A 27,899-nucleotide genomic window follows, 5' to 3' on the forward strand; every position below is an offset into this window, starting at 1 on the left:
TCTCTTGTCTTCAGTCATCCCATGTTATTTATCCGCTGCTGGCTTTTGTAATACTCGAGTTTTTGTACATACCACCACGTTATGTTTACCTATTGACAAGAACTAATAACAATTTCTAACACTTTTGAATAAATTCTTTACTAAATTTTGTGATCTCAGTTTTCGTTTGTACTCGTAATTTTATATTTTTCCAACAATAATTTGACTAAAACTAGAGAATAGTAAATGAAGTGTGTTATCTTATTAGCACTATTTGTGTGATACACATATTAGCTGCAATAGGTAACCTAAGACTTCCATATGACAGCCGTGGGAAGATGAAACGAACATGTTCAGATATTTTATTGTTGCCCTGAGAGTAACAGTTATACAACCTAATTGATGACAATGATTGAATAGTACTTCTTGTAGTGTTATCTGTTATATGAAATTAAAATTAAAACTAAATAATATTATAAAAAATAATAGCACTCGTTCATTCTCCCCTTACAAGAACAATATACTTTTGAAGAATTGACAGTAAATTTTTATTAGACTTAGTTACCGATTCAGTTAGTTTGTTGTGAATCAGTGTTTGTTGATAGGATCCAATGATTAATTTAAATAAAAATACTATGAATATATTTGATTATCACTCTACTAAAATACAATTAGTTTCTTCATTGATACCTCATTATTATTTGAACTTCATAATTTGTGGCCACATCAAATGGACGTGACTTATATTTCTTATGATAATTCTGACAAAAAGATTCTAAAACAAACAAAGAGTGACAGTGACGACTTAACTATCAACAAGCCTCCAGTTTTGCTTTTGTTTTTTGAAATGGACAAGGCAGCAAGATAAGTATTATACGCCACATTAGGCCGATCATCATAAATGCAAACCCATCCTCATCCTGCCTTTGATCTTACGTAACTCTAATTCTTCCTTCTTGTGGGTACTCACGTCACATGATGATGTGCATAGATTTATAGAGTTTCTGATCATTGCTGTTGTTAACTACGATAGAGTCCGAACGATAAACAACCAAGTGAACCAAGAAGTCTTTGAAAGCCAATGCTTGTACTGGGAAGATTTTTCTTTTTCTATTGTATCATTAAAAAAAATCAATCAGTCAAATACTTTATTTCTTTTTATTTCATTTGTCTTCTATATTAAATATCTAAACATAGTCTTAATGAACTGAGTTTGATTGTTGATTGTGTGATGGAATTTGTGCCTGTAAAAAAGGCTCGTTGAGATTAGCAAAGTTTGATTCGGGTCTCATCACCCAATAATTTACCAAGTTTGAATGATGTGTATGTCTTTAATATTTCTCATCTTATACAAAGAAGCTTAAGTTTGCATTACGAAGCCCTTATCGTCATGAGATATATGAGAAAAATATTACTTCAACTAAATAGTTTATGCCTCTTATGAAAAAAACGACACATATATATACCTGATCACAACGGAGATATTTTTAATTAAATTGAGATTTTCAACATATTTATTTACTCTCAATTGAATTGAGTTTTATACCTCAACTCAATTAGATTTTCTAGGATTGTGAAAAACTTAGATAATTGTGTGCTATGAAAAATTTACAATATTTATTAAGAAGAATTATATTTTTCTTAATAAGTGTACTACAAGAAATATACCGGACGGTATTACAATGAGAATCAACTTATCGATAAAGGTAGTCAATCGCTTGAGACAACCACTTTAGATAATTAAAGTCTAATTAAGAGTGTAACGGTCATTTATGGGCAGTTAGCAGGTATATTAGTAGGTATTAATGGTTTCATTACAATATCAAATATGAATATACGATATTAATGATTAATTAATGAACTTGATTGCTATAAGTCCTATAAATATAAATATACGATTAATGTAAAAAGTGTCTTTTTTTTTCTATTCTAATCAAATAGAAATCTCCTATCAAACATATCTGACTTGAACATCAGAGTGTCTTATGCAGGTCAACAACTGATTGGTGTGGATTGTGTTCTTGAAGAGGATTGACAATCAAAGCAGAACAGAACAAAAAAGGACCAACGATTATTGGATCTTTACAACCGAAACAGTAAGTATTTTGTGAATATAATTTTTATGTTTTGAATACGTGCAATTGGAGTTTTGCCATTATAACTCAATAAGTTTTTTAGTGTGTGAAAGACTTGGTAATTATGTGTCATATTTACTTGGTAATTATTTGTCATATTTACTAGATAGAAGAATTACCCTTGTCTTTTATTTAAATTTATGATTTTATTTATTGATATGTTTTCATTAAAAAAAAGTTTTTTTTTTCTGTTGTATTATTCTCTCCATGCATTTTGTTCATATATTGCACTTTAGTTGATCCATGTGAGGCTTTTGATATTTGCTATATCGCTCAGACATAGAAGAACATGCAAGACCAAATCCAAAGGACCATTTGTAAAACTCAAAGTTCCCTTTGCTTGTAATCAACACTTCAATTGAACACAAAACCAACCAAACCAGCGAATAAAACATCTTTTTTTATGCTCATGTTAGCAATTATTGGTTTATATATATATATATATATATATATATATATATATATGTAAATATGTGAATTATAGCCTGCAGGATCCAACATTGTTGTGGTGTCCATGTGAATTCGAAATGCAACCTAACATCTAATCACCATCTACCTAATATTCTCCACCAAACCCTAATTCAGAAAAATATTTGGTGACACCTTTTTGTTTATTTGATTTAAATGTACTTAGTAGTAATAACAGAAATACTAGCAAAGAAAACTATTATTTTTTCAACTTTTTCTTCCAAGGTTCGGTTAATTTGAGTACAGTCTTTAACTATGATAATTGTTCAAACGGAGTATATGCATATTTGACACCATCAATTTTAATCAAAGATTACGTGAAAATTAATATCGAGTTGAGAAAAAAAGAATTAATATTATATATTTTATGCTTTGAAAAGGAGGGATAAATAAAAACAAAATAGTTTAAAAAAATAATTTTGATATGTGACGGAGATCACGGAGGATGATTGGTTTACATAGAAAGTTCTGATCTCTTAGAAAGTAGCATATTTTAGGTATAGAACTCCAAGACCATGGCTTCTGAATTAAAATGGTTGGTGTTATAGAAGAATGAAAAGCATAGTTTATGGATGCAAAATTTGATGAAGGCACCTTCTTCCTCCTTCTTCCCTTCACTTCTGAGAGTGAAGCCTCGCTCTTCTTCTTACCTCTTCACCCTCTTAGCTTTCATTCTCTTCGCTGCGATCTTCTCTGGTCATGACTTTCTCTTCATCTTTCATCCACACCCTAAGGATCAAACGCAAACCCTCTTCTTCTCTACACCTCGTGAGTTTCACTCCTTCTTTCTTTTTCTTATTATCATCTCCATGTTTATAACTTCTTATTTCATGTTCTTGGTCTTCGAATGAAGGAAACACGACGACGGTGACAGAAACAAAAAGAGAGGAAGAAGGAGGGTGTGACGTGTTCCAGGGAAGGTGGGTACGCGACGAGTTGACTCGCCCACTGTACGAGGAATCGGATTGTCCCTACATACAGCCCCAGTTAACATGTCAAGAACACGGTCGGCCTGAGAAGGAGTATCAACGATGGCGATGGCAACCTCACGGTTGCGATCTTCCCACGTAAGTGCTTCGCTATTTTTTTCAACATTTTTTTTATTATTCTAGTAATTTGGAAATATCTAGAAAGGAATGTTAAAAAATGTGTGTGTTGTGTTTTTTGTCGGGTCCAAGTTGTCGGTGTGACATGGTGTGGTGGTTGAACGCTGTGAATATTGAAGTCGTAATATAACTGCCCATTTATTGAATGACAATTGAATGGTTGGCAGCAACAATCTTGTACCTATTAAGCCATGCAATGATGGAGTTGGACACTTGTAGTTATAGCTCTGTTTTGCAGTAGGACCTTTTGTGTTTTTTTCCAGTGGGATTGCAAGGACAGCTTTAACTCCATCCTAATCCAAAATTTTTAATTATTTTACCAACATCAAATCAATTGGATCGAGATTTACCAACATTTCAAGTTCAAAGACACACGTTAATTGATAAACTAAATTTGTAATATATAAATTAGTGGAAATTGCGTCATATATAATTCGTATGAATCTCATTTTCTGAATTGGTTTTAAAAAATTAAGTTTTGTTTAAAATATTTCTTAATGTAGTTTATCTTGTCACCTAAATATATTAATCTTATTATATCAAATTGAAAAACTAAAATATAATTACAATTAATATATATTTAATATGAATTTAAACATATAGTTTGAATGCATTAGGTTTTAATTTTTATTCCTAATCGAGGATGGCCCAGCTAATTACACAGATTTGAAAATGTGTTGTGATATTTTATATATTAATTTAATTAATTAGAAGTTGGTTTTTTAAGCCCTTATTTTGGACTTGCTTTGGGGTTGAAAATTATTGGTAATTTGAAACAGAAAATTAAAATTCTAAAGCTGTGGCTACGTTTTTCCTTAATAAATCTAGAATGATTGGTGAATTGTGGTGGAAACTAAAAGAAAATTAAAAGCGTTGGTTGGGTTGATTTATTTGGTAGGGTCTTTGAAGTTAAATTTACGTTTAATAATGCAAACAAACAACTACCACATGTTTTCCACAGTGATCAAGCGATGCTTGTTAATGAGGGAGAGGGCTATGTAGCTTTTATTTCATCTTAAAAGCAAAGCAAATTCAGCATGGTCATTCATATCAGACACACATTACAGAAGGATTTGGTCAGATAAGACTGGAAAAGTTTCCAATGAGAAAATATGGAGACATTATATTCATACCGTTGCAACAAATAATGAATCAGTTATCTTTAAAGTCATTAAAATCGTAGGTTACACCAAAATTTAGTATGCAAAATTTTTTACATTTAACATTTTACACTTAAATCCATTGAAAGCTCAAAGTAATCTTAATTCATTAATTTAAGATGAACAACAGATTCAATGCAAGTTTAATGCTGGAGAAGGTTCGTGGGAAGAGGATGATGTTTGTTGGAGACTCTCTCAACCGAGGTCAATATGTCTCTTTGGTATGTCTTCTCCATCACCTCATTCCTGAACATGCCAAATCCATGGAAACCCTTGGTTCCCTCACTATCTTTAGAGCCAAGGTACTTAATTATATCTCTCACTCTTTGCTTCTGTACAATTCATAATCATGTGTCTTTCTTCTTTTTTTCTCAGTCTTCATCGTGTTATTTAACTAGGAATACAATGCCACAATTGAGTTTTACTGGGCACCTTTTCTACTTGAATCAAACTCCGATAATGCTGTGATCCATAGGGTAACTGATAGAATAGTGAGAAAGGGTTCAATCAACACTCATGGTCGTCACTGGAAAGGTGCTGACATTATCGTATTCAACACTTATCTTTGGTGGATTACAGGATCCAAGATGAAGATCTTGTATGCTTCTATACCTTTCTTTATTCAACCGATTATTTACTTTTCTTTGCAAAATATATTCCCTAAAGTTTTCTCAAACTTTCAGGCTTGGATCTTTTAATGATGAAGTAAAGAAGACTGTCGAGATGTCAACAGAAGATGCTTATCGTATGGCTATGAAAAGTATGGTTAGATGGGTGAAGTTGAACATGGACTTCAACAAGACAAGAGTATTCTTCACCAGCATGTCACCTTCTCATGCAAAGTGAGTATGGTTCAGACACATAAAATATATACTAATAAGAATTTGTTATATACTTAACTTATTATTCACATTGATATAAATTGCAGAAGCATAGAGTGGAGAGGAGAATCAGAAGGGAATTGCTACAATGAAACAACACCAATTGATGATCCAACATATTGGGGTTCTGATTCTAAAAGAACCATAATGCAAGTAATTGGAGAAGTGTTTGGAAAATCGAAAGTACCTATAACTTTTCTCAACATTACTCAACTTTCCAACTATCGAAAAGATGCACACACATCAATTTACAAGAAGCAATGGAACCCATTGACATCAGAGCAACTGGCTAACCCTGCTAGCTACGCTGATTGTGTGCATTGGTGTTTGCCAGGACTTCAAGACACTTGGAACGAACTTTTGTTTGCTAAGTTATTTTTTCCTTAATAAATTAAGTATATAAAATAATAGGATAGAAGAGAACAAATTGATAGAGGAAAAAAAGAGAGAATTTATGTATAATAGTAGTTAACATTGAAGAAAGAGCAGATTGTACATTCTAGCACAATGTTAACACATTGTTTAATTGAATTGTTGATAGTTAGTGTGAAATCAAATATAAAAGGGAAAATATATGTGTGTTTTTTTATCATAACAATAGAAAGTATTCAATGATTACTGTAAGATCAAAATAGATTGATTAAATTAAAACATTTTTAGAAACAATTCATATATATCATAAAACCTTTAAAGATTTATCAAACGAAAAGAAAATATTTAAAAATCTCGATTATTGCTTTGAAGTATCATGTTAAGAAAAGTGATAACAGATATGTATATATCTGCCAATCATAATTGGGATGGAAAAACACCCAAAACTAGTAATTTTTTGAAATTTGATTTGAAAGTGGGAGTATAGCTATGTACGTTAGAATGAATTTGTTAGTGATTTCTCGTATTCAGAAAATTTAATGTTAAAAGAACATCATTAATATCTTCTATGAAAATTCCAAGCCATTTTCATTCATTTGAGCTAATCTCTGTGCTTAACTTAAGAGTCTTCAATTGTTTTTAATAGACTCATTCACAATGTTGTGCCTAGAGAAACTTAAAACTTATGTTTTTTTATACATATTCACGTTAGCTAATAATATTTATATAACACTCATGCTTCTTCTTTTTTTTTCTTTTTCAGATCAAAATTATTCAAAGGCAATATTTGAGAAAACTGTGAATAAGGAAAATGTCAATGATAAATATTCTTAGAATCAAATTTAATCAAACTTGCTCCTTATAAGTTCCTTCTCAATAACATTCCTATTCTTCTTATTCAACTATAATGTTGTACTTGTTTTAAATCACTACGCATTAATTCCTTAAATATAGTCGATCCTAAGTTATGAAAATTAATAATAATCTTTATAAAAACATCTTTAAGGCAATAATATGAACAATGAATTGTAACTGATCATTAGATTTGAGAAAAAAATATTTTCCTATATTATACAAAGTTTCCATAAACTATTTATGAAATTTGTGTGTCATTTAATCTCCATCGAGTATACCCGTGCTCATCAATTTATTATATTAAATATTAATTAAATAATTTTTACAAAATGTAAAAAACTATCAAAATAAAGAATATTACTAAGATTCAATATAAGAGGTGATACATTTTTTTCCAATGTCAAATATAAAAAAAAATATAATTATATAAATATTAAGTAATAATTGAATATTGATGATCGAAAATTTTTGATGATTGAAATCGTTAACATCGTTGAAGAGGAGGAGGCGACACTAATAAAAGGTAGTGTGAAGGAGAGGAGAAAGGAAAGAAAAAGAAAAAAAAAACATTTTATCGATGAATTTTACAAACAAAAAATTTATGAATAAACTTATAACAATAAGTAATTAGTGATGAATTTCACACTTCTCACTAAAATTTATCAAGTATCACTTTATTAACAATTTTTTATTATCAATTTGTAAATTGAAATTAATAACAAATTTTTGTTATGACCGTCAAATTGTGTCCATAAATAACCTATCATATTACATGAGCACTAAGATACCTAAAAAGGCATGAAAATTAGTGGAGGATGTTGGTATATGGAAATGATTAATAAACACGATCTCTTGATAAAGCTGAAGTACGGGTGAAGTAAAACCAACCAATTAATAAAAATTACAACACAGGAATAAAACTGTAACTTTTGACCAAAGAACACGCGTTTAATCTAACAATATCTTTGGAATCAAACATGACAGTCTATAGGAGACACAGTAAAGGGTGAAAGCCGAAAGAGGAATCTTTTTGATGAGTAAATGAAACAGTACATATAGAAGTTGTACATTTGACCAAGTCCTTGTGTAGTAAAATAGTTTTTGTAACAGTATAATGTACATGGAACGAAACAAGGTAAGGTTCACCAAACATTAAACAATGTTTTTGAATTCCCACTTGCAACCCAACTTGTAATTCCTTCCATTCTTTCCAACCTCAACTTACATTTATATACTAATATATATATTAATAACATAATCAGACAGAATAATAGCTATGGTATGGTAAACAACAACAACTTGACATGCATTGTCTCTCAAACAACTTGAGTTCATCCATGCCAAGTTGCACTTCAGACCTTCATTCTATAACTTTTTAATTTTATATGTTCCATTATACGTGCATGGCTATATCATGACAAATCTCTTTTTTCATTTATTTAAAATTATATATTTTTTTAGTATCATGTTTGTATATCTTTGGCTAATACGTACATGAGTACAATTTGGGGCCGACAAAATTAATGATTTGTTTTGTACACATTATCTACTATGTATGAAATTTAAGGGTATTATTGATTTAAGATGAGTCGTAAGGAATTTTTATAAGGTAATTTGTTGTAAGAAATTTTTTGAAAGAGAAAAGAAAATACGAGATACATAGAAAGTTGAAATTTGTGGATATTTTTTAGTAGATTACTAGATTATTTCTATGTCTAATATTTCTTCAATATTTTTCTAATTATTATAAGAAATTAATATTTAAAAAAAATATTTTTATTATCTCAACTGAAGTAATTTTTTTTAAAAATTATTTATATTTTAAAAGATACACCTTGAAACAATTGTAATATTATACTTAAAAACAACCTACACATCTTCATTAATTTAATTAAATCAGTAATGTATATCAATACATTTTATAGTCAAATGTGGTATCCTTCCATTATAAGATTAAATTACTTTACTATCAATTGTTTTTTATTGTTAATTTAATCATATTTTTATAATCAAATATTGTAAACTTTCTATCCAAAGAAAGCATAAAAGAAGCTTCAGAGCAAGTTGTAAATTTCAAGAAAAAAAAAAACGCAACTTGTAAATGCCCATGCCCACCGTTTCACACCGATTTCCACGCTCTCTCTTTCTTTTGGCTGATTATCCTAATTTACTTTCGAAAGATGACAAATATCATCTTATCTGTTTCGGTAAAACTTTCGGCCGGTACTTAATTACTATAATTTAGGAAAATGTCCGGTGATAGATAAAGAAATAAAGATTGCATGATGAAATGTGAAAATATTTAAAATAAATTGTGTACTGAGAGCCAACAGAACGGACAGACAATCACACGAAGTCAAATCAGATCGAACACCTTCAATAAAAAAGAACATACTAAGGCAATTAAACTAAGACTCTGTACATGAGTCAGACAGTTGTGGATAGGACGTTCTGTCACATACATAAATATTAAGGTAATTAGTATTTAATGGTATTGGGCTGAGATTTGATCATGGTTAAAATCTCACTAATCTTAAGTTCACCACTAAACTATAAATACAGATTAAAGATAAGTGGTAGAGGAGGACATTTTTACTGTGTATTTATTACTATTGCATTGAACTACTACGGACAATTCACTGACTTTAGCATCGAAGAATCTTTGACAGATACACCTCCGGACGATGGAGTGAAGACGAAGGCTCGAGCGAGGCACTGCACGGTTTCATTGGAGAAATTGTGTAAGAGTTTGGAGTAACTCGACCTCATACCCAAAACAAATTGTGTTGGAAAAAAAGAAGCTTGTATATATCTACAGTTTCTTAAAATAACAATTATTTCTTTCAACTATTATATAGTCATAATTATTAATTTTTAAAAGATAATAAAGAATATGTTTGTTTATACGGATTTAAAAAATACTATTTTAAAATTGATAATAATTTAAAAATAATGAAACTTAGTTGTTTTAATATTAAAAAGGTTTATATAAATAATGAATTTTATTATTTTAAAACATATTATTTATCTAAAAATTACTTTTCTAGAATTTTCTGTATTTTATATAAGAGTTTTTAACCTCTATGCGTCTTATTGAATATCTAAGTGATAAGTTCCTCAATTTGGACTGACTAATTTTTTTGTTTGAGTGAGTTGATTTTCTACTATATTTTCTTGAACCCAATCTATTTTCTCTTGCAAGTCAATTTTCTTCTACTCACATCGTTTTAGTCTTTTATATGAATCTTTATTGATCAATAATCATAATGATAAGCTCTGATCAGTCTCGTGATGTTTCTGAGTGTAGATAAATTATCCTCGTGTAGATAGATTATCCTGGGAGTTTGGAGAAGTTGCGTTGTCTCAGAGCTCTTTGAGCAGTTTAGTCAGGTAAGAAAAGCTAAATTTGGTGATTTTAAATAGGATTGATTGTTTAAGGTTTTGAATTGTGAATTAATTTTGGTGTGTTTCTTTGGTATTAGGAACTTGATGTGTAATCATGTCTATTGAGGAACATATGTGTTTGGTGTAATTCCAGGAATCTCGTAAGAAGATTCTATAGTGGCTTTTATTTAGTGTATGTATTGATGTTAAAGTCTAGATTTAGAGGTTATATTGTCACTCTAATAACCATTCAAGTGCAAGTAGTGTAGAACGAAATACGTGATGAGGTGTATGAGGTTCTAATCTAGGAGTTTTACTTTGACCAAAAATATTAAAGGATTAAACTTGTGTGTGGTAGGATAAAATATATTGGCAATGATTCTACAAACTAGTACAGACCACAACAAGTAAGACCCCTGAGATTGCACATCAATGTTTGTATGTGGATAATTGAGTATTGTTTGAGTATTTATATGTGGTATGTTTTTTTACCAATGATTTGTATGATTGACTAAGTATGTGAGATTAATTTTATTTATACTGTATGAGGATTCATTTTAGACATTAACTTACCATCTCTTGTTTGTTTATCTGTATGTGTTATGTTTATCTTTTTTATAATGATCACTTTATTGGTATGAGTATACGATGATACATAGAGTTTTTATCAAAGAGATTATGAGTAACTCTCTTAATAATGAAATGATAATAAATCTTTTAAATATATTTTGGAATAGAATCGTATAAGCTTAGGATATATATGTTTTATACCATTATAGTCTTATCTTTATATAATTGTACTGATATAAAATATAATTTGGATAAATTATTTTTTAATAGTATTATGAGATGTAACCGTTTTATAATTTAACATGCATTGTGTCCAAAATAAGAGTAATGCTGTCAGTGTAGTAGTGAGAAGTTTGAATATTTCGTGTTTAACATGACACAAATATTCTCTGACATTACATACTTGTAAAAAAGAAAATATGAGAATGCCTCTTTAATTCTTTAAATTTCAAAAGCTTAAAAGATAAACGAGTAAAGATGAATTTAACAAGTTAATTATAAAAAAATAACAATTAACATTTTAATAATTTCATAATTTATAATAATAGTAGTTTCAGTTCTCGAAGATTTTATGGTTTTTATCTTGATTTTTAAAACATTAGTTACAGGCCAACATAACTATTTGTTATAAAAAAAAAGTCAAAGATGAAAAAGCCAAAATTTTGAAAAGTTCTTATGAACTAAAACACTAACTCTCTCTCTCTCTCTCTCTCTCTCTCTCTCTCTCTCTCTCTCTATATATATATATATATATATATATATATATATATATATATATATATATATATATACACACTTTACTGTAATCTTAATATTTGGTTTTAATTAACATTTTTTATAAGTGTATTTTGTTGACTTTAAAAATGAAAGTATACATTATTTCTTAAAGTACAAGTCCCATTGCTCGAGAAATAACTAAATTCAATAAGAAGCTATTTATTTTTATAATTTTCTATAAGTCAAAACTATGGTACAGTCTACATTAAATGAAAATAAATGCATTGTCGACTTAAAATAAAATCAATTTGCATGTGATTTTAATTATAAAAAAGAAAAAAAAAAGTAGCTAAATTCAAATGGTTGGTAGTTGGTAGCCATTCGAAAGTAGAAAAATTCAAGCTTTGAGGCAAAGGTCACAATGGTGGATAAGATGGCTTTAGACCCCTAGCAATGAATCATATCAGGCACAGCTTTCGAAAACACGTGAAGTACATATATGGCAGCAACTTGGTATTGTTCTCTAAATCTAAACATCGTGTTAAACATTGATCCCTAGAAATTTTCAGACATATATATCGATAATGTTCTCATTTCCACATGCGGAATCAAATACATAACACACTTTACCTCGTCACTTGTTCGTAAACTATATTCGCGCTAACTTTTCAGTCACTTATTACACATCCATCGTCTTCTTTCGCACTTCCTATTCTAACTTTGCAGCGGCTTATACGGCCAGTACTGTATAATGCCAATGCTTTGCTTTACATCAAAAGAAAACACCTTAGAATATGACACTAAAATGGAGAATATTGAAACGAACTATTCTGTATATGTAGATGCATGTATCTGTTCAATTATTTTCTTGGACTTCTTGTCTTGTTAACAACAACAACAATTATATTAAGAACTATTTTACGTGTTTTATTATGTGATAAATTTTAACAACATATTTCCAATACTCTTTTTGACATTGTTTACTAAAACTCATGCAATCCAGTAATAAATACATATGGTATTCCAAGTATTAAGTATATTACACGAAATCTTTCGTATTATACGTTTTTGTACATTTCTTATATATTTTGGTTATCACTAGGAGGTGATTTAAGGGCCAACTACATTGGAGGCTGTTATTTTATTTTTCTATCACTCTTAATTTTACAAATAGAGGTCCGATTGCCGCAATGCTTTTTTCAGATATATATATATATATATATATATATATATATATATATATATATATACACTAGTTTACTCGTGGCTAAAAACCACTTAACACAAATAAATTAAATAATTATATTAAATAATGATGGATTTTAATTAGATAAAAAATAATACGCGAAAACCCATTACAAATAATATAAATAATAAGTTAAATAGTTGTGTCCATTGATATATAATTATATTTAATATCTTGTTTGCATTACACTTACTGACATATGTATCAGAATATGTATCAGAATGCCTTTTACTACCACTAAGGGTTCAAGTCCTTTTTAACACATAACAAACAGGAATAACCCAAACATCGAGACAGTAAAAAGTTAAGAGTGTCCGATCTGTATTTGGGAACAACTTTTGAATTACTTGAATTTATTAAGCAAAAGAAATAATTGAGTCTTTTTTATTATGTAATTTTAGAAAACAGAAATAAATTGTGTTTTCTTGAAAAAAATAAATAAATATAAGAAAAATAGTGTGGCGTTGAAGTGTGTCAGTAGTGTGTGTAGGAGCTGACAAATCCCCAGTATTAGTGTACCAGTGTCAGTGTTCAGCTCATCAATTTTCCATACATGGAGAAAATATACCTAATAAACACGAAAAGAAACAACCTTAATAAAAGCATATACAAAACAGATAATTAGACAATTAATAATTATTTACGTGTTACAAATGAAAGAGAATATACACATACAGAAGAAAGAGAAGGGTAGGAAGAAATGAAGGATCAGAAGGAGAAAATTAAAGAAAGCAAAGAAGAACTACATCGTCTGATCGTTCATATGAACATTAACATATATCATTATGCATATACATATCATACTGATTGATTCAGCCATTGCCGTCCGAAAAACTCTACTGATCTACCCATCCATGCATGATGCATATCAATTCCAAATACGGGCTTGAATCGAAGTTCCAACCCGAATATGAAACAAAAAACCGGAAGACAACCCGTTTTAAATTAAAAAGAAAATAAAAGAGAGAGGAAATGAATGACGGTGATCAACAGTTTCGGTTTCCAGAGATTGGGGTGCTATTTTCAGCGATCTGAGCCAGCGACTGCAAGTTGCAACGTACAATGGTGTCCACGAACACGCACGTTTCCTCCTTAGTGTTACCCTGCGGTACGTCCACCACATACGACTCGATAACAAGCGTCCCGTTCCCGCTAGCGTGAAGCGTCGTCACCGACCTGTAATTTCTCAGCCGGTGGTTGCCGCCGACCACGCTGAAGCTCATGACGTGGCGCTCGTCGTCCAGGATCTCCAGACGCTCTGTGCTCGACTCCGCGGGGAGCCCCGACACCACCCTCACCTCGCGGACGGCGCCCACACGAATGCCGTCGCCGGTGATGACGTGGCAGCTCTTCACGAAGTTCTTGTAGCCTTGCGGATGGTCGAAGCGCCGCACCACCGCCCACACGGCGGAGACGGGGGCGCTGATAGCTTGGACCACCACGGAGCAGCACTGGTCGGGCCCCGCCACGCGCGCGTGGTGCCGCGCCACCGCGTCGGGGAGAGAGGGCAGCAGGAGACGACGCGCGGCGGAGGGAGGTGGAGCTTGAGACTGTTTGGGGCAGTTTACGCCGTTGGCGATTGCAGCGGAAGAGGTGGTTGCGGCGTCGGTTACAGGATTGAACCTTTCGAACTGAAGGGAAGAAGGCATTGTAAGTGTTATTATTATTATTTAATTTATAATAATAATAATAATTAGAAAAGGTAAAAATATCTTGGTGGGTTTGTCTGGAACTATGTGGTGAGTATGAGAATAAGGAAAGGATATATACGAGAGTGAGAAGGTGTTGGAGAGGGAAAGCGTTTATAATTTTGTAGTACAAGTTGCATTAGTTTTGTTGTTGAAATGAGTTTTCTTATTTTGAGTTTTCTTTCTTTCTTGCTTTTGGAGATGGGATTGGAAGTGAATGAGTAGAGAGAGAAGGTTGTGGTGGTTGTTGTTATTGTTATTGTCTGTGATTGATCTCTTACGCAGGCAGAGCATGCAAGTGGATGATCAACTTGCATTTCAATTCTATAATTTGGACTTGGCTTTTATCAAATATACCTTTTTCTTTATTTCAAACTCCAACTTTGCCTCTCCATCCATCCCTCTTTTTATTCTACTCTTTTTTTATATACAACTATCAATATTTAATTCCTCAACATGGATCACTTTTTTATTTATTTTCACCTCCATTCTATATTCTACTTTTCTTTTCTTTTTTTTTTTTATATTTTCTTCCAACTTAATGCCTTGTTTTAGACACAATTCATCTATATTATAAATAAATTAATTAATAGTAACATTATTACTACAAATAAACCACCTGCATTTTTTATTTATTTTGACAATTCATATATTCTCTATTCATGTATATTATAACTTATTTTTCGTAATAATTAAATAGTTTTAGGGAGTAGTTCTCTATGTAAGAATGTACATGTATATAAATGTATCAATTACTGATCGATATGTAATAATATTTAATTTTTTAAATGCTTGCAATATCATGATAAATAAATGTTGTGTTAATTACAGAATGTGAATATAAAATATATTAAAATTGATAATATGAAATTGTATTATTTCTGGTTAAAATGAGATTTTAAGTTGAGATATATATATATTTCAAAATTAAAAGTAGATATTAATGGACTCAATACTCTCGTTATATTAAAAAATGAACTTTAAATCTAATTTATCGTAAAATTGATTTATAAAATAAAATTTAAAATATAAATATAATAATAATTACATGTAAAATATTTTTATAAAAACATATCATAATATAATTCAAAATATATTCATCAATATACAATAATATATCATATCAACCATATTTGCATGATCGGAAAATATAAATATATATATATATATATATGATGTCATGTATGATATCGGAGTCATTGAAATATGAGAACAAAATTACCAAGATTGTGTAAGAATGAAACTGTGAATATGTTGGACCGAAAGGTACTAACACATACTTTTATTGCAGCAACTATAAATATCAAACCTTTTGGTTAGAAAAGTGATAAATCATGCATAATAATAATTGAAATATGCAGCTCTAAATCCATTTAGTTAAATATCTTCATTCTTGGATTGTTTTCAAACAGGTGTTTAGCAAGGGAGGAAGGTTAAAGACTAAAAATAAACAGATATAAAAAAGATAAAGCACCATTTTTAAATTATAGCAATGCATACATAAATTGACCAATGAATGTCTCTTAAATATTCCGTTGATGTATACATCATAATATAATTATATTTAATAGCGATTCAATGAAATGGATAAACCTATTAAGTGATGGCATATAATCGGTTTGTCTAAAACAAAAGACCCACCACCACACATACACACACAATATATATATATATAATATATATATATATATATATATATATATATATATATATATATATATATATATATATATATATATATTACTGTTCTTTTTCCTGTAAGGATTTTTATTCTAATTGAAATGCCAGGATTGCTCTCGTATGCGAATCATTCGAATTTATCTACAACGTTAATTAAGTATCTTATGAACTAATTAGGTTTGTAAATTAACGTTGGAAGTGATAACAAATTCTTGTATGTATGTATGTCTCTTATAAATGTATACACAAGAAACAATTGAGATATTATTAGAAGCACGTAACATGCACAACTGAAATCTAAATCTTCTTACGTCACCTAATAATCCGTCCAATATAATAAGTTTGTCTTTCATTGTAATCTCCAAAGCATTATTTTAGCACACATTAGGTGCAAAAAAACAAAATTGGCCAATGATCATAGTTTCGGATTTTTCTAATGTAAAGCTAAACAAATACATGGGGATTCTGTAAATAATTTTAAGAAAATTTATTTAGACTTACTTATTTTTATACCGATTAGAACTCTAATGGTATAAACAAAATTTGAAGGTTAAATTTTTTTCTGTTGTACCATCTACAAAACAACACTGTGATAAAGAAAATATAAGCCTTTATTATGCACTAGTGTTTATTGAGTTCAAGTTTATTGCTGAACTTTTGTACCGTCCCTTTATTATGTCTTTAAAATATACCAAAAATTAAAATTTTGATTTATTCAAATAAATTTTATTTATAAAATTATTAAAATGAACTAAAATATTATGAGTCATATTGTTTTATAACCTTGATCTATATCAAATAAAGTTATTAAACCAACCACTTATATATAACAAGAACGCTCTTTAATTATAAACTCTCATTGGATCAATAAAATTGAATTGTTTACCTATATGCATTCTAGTCTCAATTCTTTTTTCAACCTTTGCATATAAAGAACTTTATATATATATATATATATATATATATATATATATATATATATATATATATATATATATATATATATATATATATATATATATATAATATGTTTCAGATGATAGATGGAGAATTGTTCTTTTAGCCTTGTCTTGGATTTCTGTCATATAATAATTCTTAGTCTTCTCTCTTCAGGTTTTTAAGTCAAATATTAGTGTATTTGTGAAAGACACTCCGACATTCAAGTTAATTAAACGAATCTAATTGATTATCATAATAAAGTTTTAAATTCTTAATAAATAAAATCACCTACTTCTTTACCTTACTTATATTTATAGGTTCTAAAGTGAATTTTTAGCCTTGTCTTGAATTTCCATCATATAATAATTCTTAGTCTTCTCTCTTCAGGTTTTTAGGTCAAACATTAGTGTATTTGTCAAAGACACTTCGACATTCAAGTTAATTAAACGAATCTAATTGATTATCATAATAAAGTTTTAAGTTCTTAATAAATAAAATCACCTACTTCTTTACCTTACTTATATTTATAGGTTCTAAAGTGAATTTTTAATTAAGATTGGCTTAATTATGGCTTAAAAGTTCGTAAATATGTTTTTATCTATTAAATATATTAGATTTGTGATGATGATTTTAATATATAATTATCGATCGGTCAATTATGAAAAATTGACAGATTAATTGATTGTAAGAGCGTTTGAGAAAACCTTTATTTCTTTAAAACATTAATCGCTTGATCACTGTGAAGATGTTGACTAAGTTGTCATACGGTATAATATATGTAGTTAAATATATTTTCTTTATTATATAATTAAATATTTAATGTATATGTATTGAACATATTATTTAAATCATTTTTTTTTCTTCTAAAGATAAGTGAGTGTACAATAGTAAATAAACGTTGAGTTTTAAAGAAAAAATACATAAAATTATAACTACTATTTCCTTAAAATTTATTATCTGTTAAATTTAGTGGGAGTCAAACATGCAAAGCAGTATGAAGTGATTTGAGCCATTTCAAAACTGTGGATTTGTCCACAGTTTCATTCATATATTTTATTTGTTAAATAGTCTAACGTTGCTTTTTAGTTTTCCAACTATTCCTTCTCTCATCAACTTTCCCCACAATTAATGCTCACCAACTTCATTTTCTTTTTCTTTTTAACCTAATAATAATTAACCTTCATCCATCCCCTTCTCCTTCTACCTTTCAACATTAAAATAAAAGCATAAGGGAAAAAATATAAAATAACCTCCCATCATAACACCTACTACATTCATCTTTATACACAAAATATATTTGTTTGTTCAAATTAATTATATAAAAACATCTTAGTTTTTCAAAGGATCGCATTTTATTATTTAATATTTTTTAACAAGTGTATTTAATACATTAATATCACTTGTCTTTTTTTTAAGAATTAATACCACTTGATATATTCAAGTTTTTTAGACTGCTGTTAACTACTGTGTGGTATATTTTATACTCGTTCAATGCAGGCCTGATTTGCAAGAGGGTTCATTTTGAAACAAACTAAGAGTTGTTTTTTCTTCTTTTTCCATAAATCAAATTTAAATTATTATTTCTGACTATAATTTACCTTCTTAAAATATTTTGACCAATTCTTCTGTGGAAGTTTTGACAAACATCTATTTATAAATGAATAAATAATTTTCTATGGTCTACAATTTTACAAGAAAAAAAAACATGTGTAAAGATAAAATTTAATTACGTTATTAACTTAATACAAATGAAATCTTTCGTATCTTTATCTATTTGTGTATATATAATTTCACGAGAACGATTAATTTTATAATTTAATTGATAAAACCCATTATTGCTATAAAATTAATATGGTTACCTTTTGTGACACGTGGCTAGTAAATTAAATGAGTGTTATACTGCACTAACGAAAGAAGGAAAAAAAAAAATTCTATTTTAGAATCTTGTATCATCCAAGCATTCATAATTGAAAAAGAACTAAATGTTTTGCTTTGAATTTTGAAATATTTTGGAGTTTTTTCAGTATTATTATTATTATTAAAAAAATATATTAATCCAAAACAAATGACAATGTTATTTTACAATTGTTTTGATATTTATTTTCTTGAATTATTTATACCGACATAAGACTAGTCAAGGTATGATCATATTTAAGGAATCTCATTTATAATACTATATAACTATTCTCTGGCTAAGTTAATTAATTATACTCGACAAAGTACAATAAAACATAACTATAAGTTATAAAAACAAATAACAATAATAATTTACTATTATTATTACTGTTATTATTAAATATGTCGGATTGTGTTGCAAATCCAATTCACCAACTTGTCTTGGCATGCTGGTGTGGTTCGTAGAAACTTCTTGTACAACGAATTGATTATAAAATATATTGTTAAATGCATTATAGAATTCTTTTTTCTGACAGATTAAAGTGAATTTGAATTTTTGAAGAGTTCATGAGTTATATTTTTTGATGTTTTTGTCATGTTCCAATCTTGTGGTCAAAATTTATTCTGTTTAGGTTTTCTGCGTGGTGATTGATTTTTCTAGTTTTGAAAGTCAGTAATTATTAGTTGTATGTTGTTTTCGCAAATGGTAATTTAACCTTGTTTGAAGTCAGGACATTTCTCACTACCTCAACTATTTTTTATTCTGTACTTCCAATTTTTTTTAAAATCTTAAAATTTTCTTTTATAATTTTTTTATATTAAAGTAATATTTTTAAAGTTTTTCTTTTTATAATTCATAAAACCTTTACATTTTCATTTTTTTTACTTCAACAGACTTCGAAATCTAAATTTTTATAACACTTCAAAAGGATTTTAAAATTTGTTAGATTTTTTTTTTAAATTTTAATAAATTTCAAAATTTTTTGAAGATTTTTTTAATAATTTATTAAAAGATTTTTTCTTCAACAAATTTTAAAATTTGTTAAATTTTTTTTTCAAGAATTTCAAAATTCGTGGAAATTTTTTTAAAGATTTAAATAAATTTTAAAATTAATTGAAGATTTTTTCTTCAATAAATTTCAAATTTTGTTAAAAAGTTTTCGAAGATTGTATCAGAAATTCATTAAAAGTTTAAATGAATGTCGAAATTTATTCAAACCTACGAAATAGAATATAATTTTCATACGTATGTTTTTTTTTTTTTTTAAAACGTAACCTCATAACTATTTTCAAAAATTAGAAATACACGGATAAACGTTTAGAGGTGGTGCAGGAAGAGATGTCATGAAAATTATGAGAACGGAGCTTTTAGGCCCAAACGTTTTTTTTCTTTTATATCTACCTTTGTTTTTTTTTTGTCTCCTAGTTTCAGACCTTAATTTTTATCTCTTTCACAGACAAATCTCATCCAAAAAAAGTTAGTAAGTTCTAGATCAAACTATAATTGAATTTATAATACGTATATTTGTAATTAATATTTCTTGATTCTTTTACTTTTAACATTTTATATCACCAATTGATATTTCTGATCATTTTGTTAATTGAGAATATTTGCTTTCTCAATTGTGCCGTCCTTTGATATGAATTCTTTTATTTATTTTTCCTTTCAGCCACTGCAAGAAGTAAACGTAATTTTCAAATTACAAAAATTACCTTAAATCAAATTTGATTTATTGATTTGAATAAAAATCTAATGTTTTCGAAATTAGTTGATATGATTATTGTCAAATAATTGCTTTAAATTGAATTTGGCGTATATCTTAGATTCCTGAGTATGATATTTGGTTAAAATGATTAAATTGAATAATAATAAATATAATTGTTAAAATAATATTTTATGATATAAAATGAGACTTTAAAATGTAATTCTTGCACTTCTTGCACTGTTGTCGTGGGTGTCATTCTTGCACTCACGCATGACCACATTCTCACACATTTCATATTTACCAATCCGGAATGCATTTTTTATTTTTCATTCTGGCACAATTTAGAATGTAATTTTCTTTTATATTTTAGATTGTAAATTTTAAAATAAAAATAAATTCAAAATAAGAAGAAGATAAAAATTAGAATTTTCATTTATATGGAGGTGCAAGAAGAAATTATGGATGTGTAAAAAGAAGTTTTTGGATGAGTGTCTTAATCCATTTATAAAGGGAAATAATTTTAAGATATATCTAGAAAAGATATAACGGATGATCAACATTAGATAAAGAATAGATGTTATGTAATTTAAAGGTACTCTACAAATTTCATGGATCATGAAAAAGATTGAGGATGTTGGTGTTGATGACTTTGACTTGTGATGCAAAAGAAATGCCTTTAGACACCTCATTTAAAGAGACAGTGAGCTAAAAAGTAACCTGACTTTAGGATAAGGATAACATCTATTATAAAAAAATCTTTAAATAACAAATAATTTTAAAGATAAAATAATTTATAATTAGTGATTAATTTAAATATTAATTTATAAAAAAAATGATTGATCTCATTATTATTAATAAAAATTTATAATTAATTTCCGAATTAAACTCTATAATGATCTTTAAAGAAATTAATTTATTGGTAAATTATGCTAAAAACAAAAATATGCTTTTTCTTTTTTTTCTGCCAAAGTGAATATAGGTTATCAAATTTACTGCAATTTGGAGTTGATGGTAACCACAGATTTCCCAGACAAAAGGTTCTCTACTCAATGGGATTATTGCATCAAAGGAATTCATGCACACGTAGAAACATTATAATAATTAAATAACCTAATTAAAATTTGACTTGGGTTGACCTTGGATTGTTACGACATCCTTTAATTGGTTAGATTTTAAAACGAAACGGTTGATTTGATTTTAGTGGTAGGTAAGTGGAAACTCTGAATCCATATATAGATATTATATTTTGCTAAAATTGCAATATTTTAGAGTAACATTCGTGGCTAGGATATATATCAGTTTAGTTTCGCCATGCATATGCCTGGAATCAATCAATGATGTTTGGACAAAAATATCAACTTGCAATGCTATTAATGTACTAATGTGTAGGTCGATTTCCAATCGCAAGCCTCAGAGCCAGATTTTACGAAATCTCCATTTCCCTATCCATCTGCATCAGTTTTTTCTCTGCTGCAGCAATTGTTGGGTTGCCTCATCATGGAATCACGAAATACTAATTGATTGGTTGCATATAGACATAGATAATGGAGAATCCAAAACCAGGCAATGAAACATTTTATTGGGATTCGGAAGGGGAGTGGCATGTTTGTGTACGAAACAATAGAAACTTAGGGTCTTATGGCGTTTTCATTGAGGATCATCCATTCGGGTTTGTGCTTCCAGTGACGTTGTGCCAACTCTTCACCTTCAGCATAATCTCTAGAACGCTGTACTTTCTTCTCAGGCCTCTACGAACACCCAAATTCATCTGCAACCTTCTCGTAAGCTTCAACGGTTTTCCTTGAAAATGAGTAGAAATGTTAATAATCAAGTTTTTGTCTTTCTGTAACTATGGTTTTCTTGTGTGATTGATTATGAAATGTGCAGGGTGGGATTGTTTTGGGCCCCACATTTCTGGGGCGCTCTAAGGCGTACAGGAGTGCTCTATTCCCAGAAAGACAAGCAACGGTGCTAATGTTTGCATGCGTATTAGGAGCCATATATTTCCTGTTCTTAGTGTCACTGAAAATGGACGTACTCATGACTGTGAGAGCCGCAAAAAGCACGTGGCGACTCGGAGTAATACCAGTATTCGTTTCATTTATAGCTCTCAACACACTCTTAAGCGTCTTCTATGCCCCTAAAATATCTCCTACATACATAGACGTTTCACGCATCTCAATAAGCTTTGCAATGGCCCTCAGCAACTTCCCCGTCATCTCTGATGCCTTGATCGAACTCAATCTCATAGCCACAGAGCTTGGCCAGATCTCTCTCTCTTCCTCCATTATCAACGACAACTTACAATGGGTATTGATCATCGTCCACAGCTTCGTCGACGAAGCTGACCTCAAAGATTCAATCAACTTGTTGGGAAAGTGGTCCCTATTCCTTTGTTTCATTTATTTCGTCCTGCGACCCACCATGAAGCTCATTGTAAGGATAACCCCGGTGGGGAAACCGGTGAAGGAGACCTACGTTGTCTTCATTCTTCTCACGGTTCTGCTGGTGTCGGTTATGGGAGACGTGATGGGAGTAAGCGGTCTGATGGGGCCGTTGCTTTTTGGGTTGGTGATACCGAGTGGACCACCCTTGGGCACAACACTCGTGGAGAAGTGTGAGATTCTCATCACCCAGTTTATGCTACCCTTCTTCTTCATGTACGTCGGAATGATGACCGATTTGTCTGCCCTCAGGGATTGGCGGTTGTTCTTGACTCTGCAGAGTGTGTTCATCGTGGGAGACTTGGCCAAGTTGGTGGCATGTATTTTGGTTTCTCTAACGTACAACATTAAGCCTAGATATGGCACATTGCTTGGCCTCACCTTGAACATCAAGGGACTAACTCAACTCATAGGTTTCACTAGACTCAAGAAATACAAGGTATATATATATTCATATATCTGAAATCTGTTTTTTATGTTATTATTAGTTTACTAAGAAATTTGCTTGATTTTTCATGTGCGTCAATGAAGTTGAATCTATGTTTTTCTGAGCTTTTGTAGTTGTTGGATGAGGAGACATTCAGTCAACTGGTGTTCTGTGTGGTGGTTATCACCATGATCGTTACACCCTTGATCAGCTTACTGTACAAGCATCGGCCTCGAGTCCTACAGACAGCAAGCTTATACGAAGGCCGTGTCAGATCAATCCAAAGCATTCCAAGAGACGCAGAGTTTCGCATCATTTGTTGCGTACACAACGAAGAGAATGTGCGTTGTGCCACTGCTTTCATCGAAGTGTGCAACCCTGTGCTAGAGAGCCCCATATGCCTCTACGCCATACACCTCATTGAGCTTCTAGGAAAAAGCGCACCCATTCTCATTCCCATAAACTACAGACTGAAATCTTTGTCCGTTAATTATCCCAACACCAACCACATCATGCGAGCCTTCGAAAACTACTCTGAAAACTCAAGTGGACCGGTCACGGTTATCCCCTACGTCAACGTCGCACCCTACAAGAGCATGCACGATGCCATTTGCAACCTCGCCCAAGACAAGTTGGTGCCTTTCATCATCATCCCCTTCCCCGAGAACGACAACGTTCATCTCGTGCACCACGTGGCAGCATCCATCCGCAAAATGAACGCCAGCTTTCAAGCGCAAGCTCCATGCACGTTGGGGATTCTCGTGGACAGGCACTCCCGGCTGAGCGCGTGCAACGTCGACATGTTTTTCAACGTGGGGATATTCTTCATAGGTGGGGCCGACGACAGGGAAGCGTTGGCTTTGGGGATTCGGATGGGGGAGCGTGCGACGACGAGGGTGTCGTTGTTCCGGTTCGTGGTGAGGAATAGAGAGTACGGGAATAAAATAGTTTTGACGAGAGAGGAGCGTGAACAGGAAGAGGAGGATCTGATGATGGACGAGGGGTTAATTGATGAGTTCAAGAGCCTGAAATATGGCAGCGGTAACGTTTCATGGTTCGAGATTACGGTGGAGGATGGGGTTGAGGTGTTGGACGTAGTTCATAGTTTGGAAGGAAACTATGACCTTGTGATGGTGGGAAAAAGACACAATGATGGCTATCTGAATTCAGACCAATTGGGAACACTCATAGAAAATGCAGCCATTTTGGGAATATTGGGGGATATGCTGTCGTCACCGGAGTTTTGCCTTGGGATGATTCCGGTTCTGGTCACACAGTTTGGAGAGGTAAGGCGAAATACTAAAAAGATGGATAAACTACCTTCAACTGATTTATCTCAAAAAGGTTTTACGGTTGGTAAATAATACCACATTTTCCAAATAATTTTAGATGTCCAACCACCAACTCAATTTTTCTGGAAAAGTGTAAATATACATTTTCTTTTGTTTTTATATCGAGCATAAGGAATGTTTGTTTATATTCCTTTTTAGTACGCTGTGGTTTTCAACCTTTTCTGTGTTTACTTTGACTTTGACGAGATTATTCAGGAGAGTGTCACTAGAGGAATTTTAGGGGATTTCAAGAAGATAAATTTTTTTTTATTAGTTGAGTGGATTTGGAGTGAGTAAAAGTGAATTTAGAAATAAAATTTATAAAAATTAATATAGAATTTGATTAAAAGATAAAAAAATGGTTTAATTAATAAAAATTAAAAATTACTAAAATATTCTTAGTAGTAAAAATATTATATAAAATGATAATAATAATAATGATAATATAATTATGATTATTAGAAGAAGAAAAATATGAAAATTGTAAATTACAGCAAGGACAAATATAAAAATTGGTTTAAATCCTTACAAATTGTCTCATCTCTATGATGATTGAAAACTGGATTGGTTTAAATCCTTACAAATTGTCTCATATATATGATGATTGAAAACTGGATGCATCCCACAATTTCCTTATTTTCTATCAGTGCTAATCTTTGGAAGTGAACGCAAAGAATCCTTTTTTTCCATCTCCCCTAAAGTGAACAAAACCTTAAAGAAGAGTAAAATAACACTCGTTTACACGTTCTATTGAAAAATAATTGTGAAAAAAAAAAGGATATCTTTTATACATATTTTGTTTATAACATTTTATATACATGTTATTTTTTATTAATTTATTATTTAGTTTTTACTATGTTGACCTACTCTAAATCTAATAAAAAAACGACACAAGTGTTGCATAAAAATAAAAATTATGTATCAACCTATTATGCAAACATTTAATCTATATATTTATTTATAGACATAATAGTTAATAAATAAATATATACGTAAATATATTGTATTTTATATTGAAAATTTTAATGCATATTTTTATTAATAGTTCCATCATTAAAAAGTTATATTAGTACATATTGAACCTTGAAAGAGTCTTATACTGTATATTGTAAATTGAAAACTTGACTAGAGATTTTATTAAGGGAGGATATAAATTGAATAAAATAAACAAACAATATTAAAAATAATTAATATAATTACCAACTCTAAAGCTTCTTTTTTTCATTGGTTTTCTTAATTGTTGTCTTGCATAATATTATGGTAATATACTTGACATAGAAATGACAAAAGAACTTAAAGGACTAGTTTTTTTTTTTTTAAATCTGTCTACAATCTGGCATAGTTACGTTGACTTAACTTAATTATATTTTCAACACAGAAAAAAATAAGTTATACTCTTGTATTATTTTATGTTGACCATCTTAACAACTATTTTTAACAATTAAATATGTGCTATTGTTTTATTAGTTTGTATATTTGAAACGGATCAATCACAAACTACCGTATAAAATTAAACTGTTATAAAAAAAATTTCAAAAAAAATTGTTAAAAAGATATTTTTCTTTTATATTATTTCTGACCGCCTATTGACATAAACTAAAAAGCACTTTTATAAATATATCATGAGGAGTGCTAGCATATATTTATAGTATACTCCTTTTTTTTTTTATCATTGATTAACATTTATTAAAATCTGGAAAATAGATTAGATTTACTAAATAAGAATTCGTTGATTCATAAAATTATGTGATTTTTAATGAAAATTTCAGTTAAATTGAAGATATGTGTATAATTTTCTGATTGCGTTTCTCATACATTTAACAACTTGATAAATTTAAATAAGTTGTAAATAATTTCAAATAGTTATAACTAATAAACAGCAGCTCTTTCCATTGATCTCTATGCTATAGTAAAGACCTTTTGAGTTTGATAAAATATTTTTTTTTTTCATTTCCTCTCTTAAATAATAATAACACACAAGTCAGCGGCCTTCATTTTATTCTAATTTTCAACCATACTATACAAACATAGTAAATTAACAAAATGTTATATTTCCTTTGTGTTCATTAAGTATTTAATAAGAGCAGGTTTTTTTTTCAATTAATGTTAAATGTAATTAGACATATTTATAAGTCACAAATAAGGAAATATAATATGAATCAGACATTTTTAAAAAGAAATTACAAGACGAATATTTTAATGCTTGGATTTTCATAATTTAATTTATATATTTTGTGGTCAAAATAATTCTCTATTAATAAATTCAGTAGTACATGTAATCGTTTGTAAAAATCTTTTAGAATACTATGCAATCCTTGCTAGGGAATCCTTTTCCATACAAAAACGGTTTGGTGAGAGGCACACAAATAAAAGTAGGTGGTGATATTTTGATATCTAATAAATAAAATACTTTACTCGATAATTTAAAATATTAATATTTTAATTCAATTTATTTTATTTTTAACTTAAAATTCTAATAAATATTATTATATTATCATAGAGAGGTAAGTGCATTTTTCTATTAAAATTTTTCATTAACTATTAGCTGTTTGCCGTGTGGTTTATTTTCATACATTGGTTACACGAAGTTAGGTTTTGTAATTGTTTTTTTTTCTTTATTACAACGGTTGGAACCATTTGTGCTACACACCATTTTGTTCTGTGATACCACAACTCTCACGTTTAATATTTACATGCTCAAAGTTATTTAAATTTTTAAAAAGTATATTTTAACATATATTAATACTTGAAGCTAAAAAAATATATAATTAAAATAATTGATTGTGAAATAATTGTCTTGTCATAAATAGGTGTCTACTTATCAATTCTTCGCAGTTGTAATAACTAACACAACAGTGGCAGCTCATATTTCCCTAAATTTTCCAAGTCATAGTCTAAATATAAAAATGTTTTAT

The 27,899-nt window shown here is 29.7% G+C and overlaps 3 protein-coding genes across 3 annotated transcripts; 2 read left to right on the forward strand and 1 right to left on the reverse strand.

Annotated features, from left to right (window-relative positions):
- The first annotated feature begins 3,003 nt into the window (after positions 1–3,003).
- LOC108327002 (protein trichome birefringence-like 33) lies at positions 3,004–6,318 on the forward strand. The gene is made up of 6 exons (XM_017560651.2): positions 3,004–3,350; positions 3,436–3,649; positions 4,979–5,150; positions 5,247–5,446; positions 5,532–5,690; positions 5,777–6,318. The coding sequence occupies exons 1-6, from the start codon at positions 3,155–3,157 to the stop codon at positions 6,114–6,116; spliced, it is 1,281 nt and encodes a 426-aa protein (XP_017416140.1). The 5' UTR covers positions 3,004–3,154; the 3' UTR covers positions 6,117–6,318.
- Positions 6,319–13,628: 7,310 nt separating this feature from the next.
- Positions 13,629–14,781, reverse strand: LOC108328507 (abscisic acid receptor PYL4). The gene has a single exon (XM_017562383.2). It carries the CDS (start codon positions 14,520–14,522, stop codon positions 13,860–13,862), a length of 663 nt encoding a protein of 220 aa, XP_017417872.1. The 5' UTR covers positions 14,523–14,781; the 3' UTR covers positions 13,629–13,859.
- A 7,545-nt stretch (positions 14,782–22,326) lies between these two features.
- On the forward strand, positions 22,327–25,017 carry LOC108327653 (cation/H(+) antiporter 15). The gene is given in 4 exon segments (XM_052872663.1): positions 22,327–22,464; positions 22,527–22,665; positions 22,668–23,665; positions 23,788–25,017. Coding segments are annotated over 4 exon segments (2,505 nt in total).
- The last annotated feature ends 2,882 nt before the right edge of the window (positions 25,018–27,899 follow it).

This window comes from Vigna angularis, chromosome 2 (assembly GCF_016808095.1).
Source record: "Vigna angularis cultivar LongXiaoDou No.4 chromosome 2, ASM1680809v1, whole genome shotgun sequence".
Lineage (NCBI taxonomy): Eukaryota > Viridiplantae > Streptophyta > Magnoliopsida > Fabales > Fabaceae > Vigna > Vigna angularis.